General features: G+C 44.7%; 1 protein-coding gene across 1 annotated transcript in view; it reads left to right on the top strand.

Annotated features, from left to right (window-relative positions):
• The first annotated feature begins 2,806 nt into the window (after positions 1-2,806).
• Positions 2,807-6,001, top strand: part of ebf1a (EBF transcription factor 1a) — a 48,376-nt gene continuing 45,181 nt past the window's right edge. The window contains exons 1-4 of the mRNA XM_025063374.1: positions 2,807-3,609; positions 4,355-4,511; positions 5,350-5,413; positions 5,916-5,971. Of these exons, the coding sequence (XP_024919142.1) occupies positions 3,476-3,609; positions 4,355-4,511; positions 5,350-5,413; positions 5,916-5,971 (411 nt within the window). The 5' untranslated portion in view covers positions 2,807-3,475. The remainder of the gene's footprint in view (positions 3,610-4,354; positions 4,512-5,349; positions 5,414-5,915; positions 5,972-6,001) is intronic.

Below are 6,001 nucleotides of genomic sequence, written 5' to 3'. Positions count from 1 at the left end.
CCCCCACCCCCCCGCGGCCCCTCTTCATTTCACTCTCCCTCAGCATGAGGACGGACACAGAACCATCAGGTTCCTGCCGAACCTCCTCTTCATATTTATATTTACAGTCAACTCCTCTCTGTCACAGGTGGAACACGAACACATGTTGGACTGGTTTTTATTTGACACCCAGTCAATTTTATGACACCTGGATCGAACCGGTCCGTTATTACCATCAACTCCACCCGTGGATTTAGGAGAACATCTGCTGGAGGTTCGGCAGGAGGTGCAGCGACCACCACCACCTCCTCTCCTCCTCCTCCTCCTCATTGTCTGGCGGAGTTTCAACATTGCGCATTTTAACGACCGCGTCCGCAGAATACGTGATTCTGGACACATGTCCTAAAGGGACATCACGTCCTCAACCTTAAAGCTGGTAGTTAATATTTAACCCTAAACCAGGTCTATAATTCACACACTCACCACTGGGTGTAGAAACACTTCCTAACTTTTCAACAGACCGAGAAATCGAAGAGTTATTATTATTATTATTATAGAAAGTTTATTATTATTATTATTAATAATAAAACTTTAACAGATAAAGTAAATATATTCAGTCATTTAATTTAATTTAATTAGGACTAGTTATAATTAGTTGTACAAGTTGGTTTAATTTATATTTTACAGAATTTGGTGAAAACTTGTTCAGATTTAAACTCGTTCATTTCCAACGTTTAACAATTTTTACTGAGTAAAAAAAACGACACTTTTATTCACAAAACCAACATGAAATTAATGAATTAATAAAAATCACATAAATGTTTTGTGGTGACAGTCTGAGGAACTTATTTTTTTCTTACTTTTATATTTAGAATTATTTTAAAATATTTTTAACGTACATTTTACAGTCAGTCAATATTTAAAAACATCAACAAAATAACTGCGGTTTAAATAATATCATTTAATTTATGTTTATTTTAAAATAAAGTCACGGACGTGTTTCTGTTCTCACGGTCTGACGTGTCCGGGGTTCAGAACACGGACGGTCACGTGACTGTGATCGTTCCCGTCCTGACTTGTATTTTAACAAATATAATTTATTGTATGAATATTTGTAAAACTTCAACAACACTCACCAGGCCTAAAGTCATCACGTGACCTGACGTACAGTTTACATTTGTAATGACGTCATAAAACGAGTAGACTGACAGTAATTGGACGTTAACTTGGACCACGTGACTCCAAAACTTTAACGAACTGAGTTCTAATTCAATCAACGGCCGCTGCCTTCACTAATGGATACAAATAAATGATTATTTCAAAAGTTAAATCAAATAAACATTTCAGTTTTACTGGATGAGGATAAAGAACAGGGATGGAGCTAACACACACACACACACACACACACACACCAGAACCACCGCGGGCCCAGCTGACGTCTCTGGTTTTGGACTCACGTGACCAGCGGTGATCTTTACACCGACGTTGTGTCTTCCTGCTCCGGGGTCTAAATACAGGCGGCCCCCGGGGGCCACGGTGTTCACCGGGGCCCACATGCCGACCGAGGCAGCTACAGACCGGGCCACAATCAAACAAACGTGCTGAAGGACGTCCGCGACCGCGTGTGTGTGTGAGTGTGTGTGTGTTATTGACAGGTGTGTGAGTGAAGCGGCACTTGAACCACACACACCCCGCTGCTCTGTCTCCACCTAATGGTCCAAATGAGATGGACATCTGAATGTGCAGAGATGAGCCGTGGTGATCAACCTCTGGTTCCGTCTGTTCTGAACAGATGGCCTCCAGACAATTGAGTTTGACGGAGGAGTCGGTGACGGTGCAGAGCCGCAGCTTCCCCGCTGCCTCTGAGCAACAGGCGGACTGTTCTGACAGGCTGTTGTTTCACGCTGTTCACACTGTTCTTTATTGTTGTGGCTGTTGTTTTTGTCACGAAGCAGTGATTTTGGACTGAAGAACCGAGCCACAGGTCCATGTTAGACCAGGCCGAACCAGACTGTACCAGACTGGACCGGACTGTCAGGCTGGTCCAGTCCGGTCCAGTCCAGTCTGGTTGCCTGACTGGTTCAGCTCGAACTGTTCTTCAGCTCCTATAATCTTCCATGACATGCAGTTCCGGTCCGGTCCACTGGACCGACTGGACCGACTGACTCCCGCCTACTCAGCAGGACACAGACTTTGAATTCTATTTTAAATTCAAACATTTGTTCTTTAAAAGGGTAAAAATTAAAAATAAACATTTTTCTCTGCTCAGTGAAAGACGATGTTTTTTTATAGAGAAAAAAAATACTACCCCCCCCAACACCCCCCCCCCACCCCCCCCTCCCCCCTCCCCCACCCCTCCCCCCCCCCCCTCTGTTTATATCATGCAACCAGATCTGTTTGGTCTGATTTTTCCAGCCTCAGCTTCAGTTTGGTCTGCTCGTGCTCGTGCACGCACACGCACACGCACAGCTCCGGTGACGGACAGATGATACACCTTCACTCTCTGCGGTCAGATCCACGGATTTCACCGAGCGGAGTTTGGCTGCCGATCGTCGCGCACACGTTAATTGTCATCTGTGAACACGCGCACTGGCAGCGCGAACACGCGCACTGCGCGCAGCTTCTGGCTAAGTGATGTGGGGCGGGACACTGCGTGAGAGCAGCGGGCACAGCAGCAGGACGGGGGCAGAGCGCGGCACGGCTCCGTGGACAGCAGATCGTCCGTGTTATTAACTATGTTGGGAGAGGCTGCCCCCCCCCCTAACCCCCCCTCTATCTGTAGACCACGCCCCCTCCTCACTCACTATACTTCAGAGTGTTTGGCATCTCAGAGATGGTCCAAAGTGATCCCTCAGGGAGGAGGAGAGCGCTAATCACCGGAGCAGGAGTCTGAGGAGCAGCGGAGCCGCGTCGTGCCGAACCTTCTTTAAGTTACGTTAAACCTTCCATTTCCCGCATCTTCAGAGGAGTTTGTCAATAAAAACACTTCAGAGGAGAGAAGACGCGGCTGCTGCTTCTTCTGCTGCTTCTTCTTCTTCTTCAGTGTGGACTGTTTGTCGATCACTGGAACATTTTTGTGCGTCTTTCCCGCTGCACGGTTCCCGCCGCCGCCGCCTCCGCCTCCTGGTTCCCGGAGCCTCTGGTTGATCATCTGAACAACTGCTGCTGTTTTCATCTCTTATCTTCATCTGTTATTTATTTATGTGTTTGTTTGTTTGTTGTTTTTCCCGGAGTCCCAGCGTGAACCTCTGGATGCCGTCACCTCCTCTCATCCCTCCACACGTCGCATCTTGTGTTTACCTTCAGAAACGCACGCCAAGTGTTGGAGACCACGACACTCTGGTCCTGTGACAGAGCGGACGGACGCACGCACGCACAAGAGGAGGAGGAGTGGAGGAGAGAGAGAGAGAGGGAGAGAGAGAGAGGGAGAGAGGGAGGGAGGGAGAGAGAGACTGAGAGACTGAGAGAGAGAGGAACCACAAGAAGGTGCGTTTTGATGTTTGGCATCCACGACCACATCCAGAGGAGTGGGAGTAGTATGAAAGAAGAGCCCATGGTGGCCGGGATGAACGCCGTTCGGACATGGATGCAGGGCGCCGGGGTGCTGGACGCCAACACTGCCGCCCAGAGGTGAGCCTGAGGCGGCCGCGGAGCTGCCTCTCACTGCGGGCTGTGGAGCCGTGTGCGGGGGGGAAACAGCCAGTAAAGACGCGTAAATCTGCGCGGTGGTGAAGTCGGAGCGGCCGCGTCAGTTCGGGAGCAGCGTGATGGAGATGATCAGTTTTAATCTATTTGTAAATATATATACTGTATATATATATTTCAGGGTGAGGTTCTGCAGCAGCGCGGCCGTGGTTGGAGGCAGGAACCGGAGAAAAGTTCAGTTTTAATGCGGTTCAGTTTTCACGCGCTTCTTCAGCCTCACGTTTTATATTTAGTTTTTAATTTTTAATAGACTGCGTTAAAACTCCTGAAATAGAAACATATATTTTATTGTCTATGAAGACGCAACGTGGATCATTTTTTATATGTATTACTTTTTAATTTGGGGCAGAATTAAAAGTAACATCTGTCACAGTAAGAAGTCTTTGTGTTAAAATGAATAATTTAAAAAATACATTATTGAAATAATTAAAAGCACGAAGATGAATTCATCCAAAATAAAACGTTTTGGTTTTAATTGTTAAATTAAACCTAATTGTTAAACGGCCTTCGGTGGAGGACTGAGGTGGAACCGCGGGAGGATTCATTAACCCGCTGTCACGTTTCCCAGAATTCAAACTTTTTTTTTTTTAATCCACTTGTTCGTCAGTATATAATTCTTTCTAAAACGACTGACTGAGTCGCCGCGGCCGCTCTCTGCTTGTGTCCGCAGCGGCGTGGGTCTCGCTCGGGCGCACTTCGAGAAGCAGCCGCCCTCCAACCTCCGCAAGTCCAACTTCTTCCACTTCGTCCTGGCCCTGTACGACCGGCAGGGGCAGCCGGTGGAGATCGAGAGGACCACGTTCGTGGACTTCGTGGAGAAAGAGAAGGTGAGTGTGGAGCTCAGAGCGACACACACACATGACAAATATAAACTGATAAAAAGTGTTCAGAGTGACAGGGTGATGGACGAGCACACACACACACACACACACACACACACAGCAGGGTGATTTTACATGTGGTTTCCTGAACGTCTCACAGCAGTTTCTGCTTCTCTTCACACCATTAAAAATCACACACACACACAATTATCCCAAATAAATAATAATCCACCGACGCCTGTGTTCATTCTGGCTCGGTGTGAATGCTGCCCCTGCAGGTGACGTGAGTCCGTTTATTTAATTATTAAACAGCGTCGATACCAGCGTTTGATCCGTCGATCAAACACTTTATTGATCGCGTCAACATTAAAGGCAGATTTCGGGCTGAACTTCAGTCGATTCGTCAGCAGGTCGTTAACTATTCATTAAACACTGCGTTTACTGCAGTTTTTAAATTTACAAACACGCAGTTTAATTTACCGTGTGGTTAAAACTGTATGTTTTAATTTTTTATAATAAAATAAACATAAATAAACAATAATAATAATAATAAAAACTACTGTTTCACAGTTTTACATTTTTAAAATAACAGTTCTGATAAATGTGAACGTACAAATGAAAAGTTTCAGAGGATTATTTTACTTCGTTCTAGCTGCGGCTGCACACACACACACACACATTTATAAACAACTCACACACACACATCTCTATATGTATTTGAATATATACTGTATATATTTACACACACGTTAGTCGTGTCGTGTCGTGTCGTGTCGTGTCGTGTCGTGTCGTGTCGCGTCCCTCGGCCTCAGCAGAACTGATGTGGTTCGGTTTGATTTTCCAGGAAATGTCGGGGGAAAAGACCAACAATGGGATCCACTACAGACTGCAGCTGCTCTACAGTAACGGTCAGTCACTGTTGACACAACAAAACTGTTTATGACGCGCGAGGTCAGGAAACAACTGTTTTACACTTTAAAACATGACTAATCAATAACGTGGTTAACGTCAATGAGTTATAATTCAAACATAATTTCAAACATTGGTCATTTTTTACCAGTAATTAAAAATGTATAAATATATAATGTACAAATTTATTTGACTGTTGTCCTGAATTTAATGGTTAGTTCATAATTATAGTTAGTTAATAAATATAGTTAGTTATTAATTATAGTTAGTTAATAAATATAGTTAGTTAATAAATATAGTTAGTTAATAAATGTTCTTTTTTATTTACTGCATAATTTCACTGTCAAACTTTCATGGAACAATTTCATTGATAAAAAAATAAATGTAATTAATTTGTTAAAGTTTTCAGTGTAAACGCTTAGAATTAAAAAAATGTCTGATGATCTGAGCTGCACTTTAACCTTTACACGTGTGTGTGTGTGTGTGTGTGTGTGTGTGAAGGCATCAGGACGGAGCAGGACTTGTACGTCCGTCTGATCGACTCCATGACCAAACAGGTAGGAGCTCCAGGTCCACACAACTGGACC

Source organism: Cynoglossus semilaevis, chromosome 15, assembly GCF_000523025.1.
Source record: "Cynoglossus semilaevis isolate Cse_v1.0 chromosome 15, Cse_v1.0, whole genome shotgun sequence".
NCBI lineage: Eukaryota > Metazoa > Chordata > Actinopteri > Pleuronectiformes > Cynoglossidae > Cynoglossus > Cynoglossus semilaevis.
Note: the sequence above shows the minus strand (reverse complement) of the source record. Positions and strands in the feature narration are given on the sequence as shown.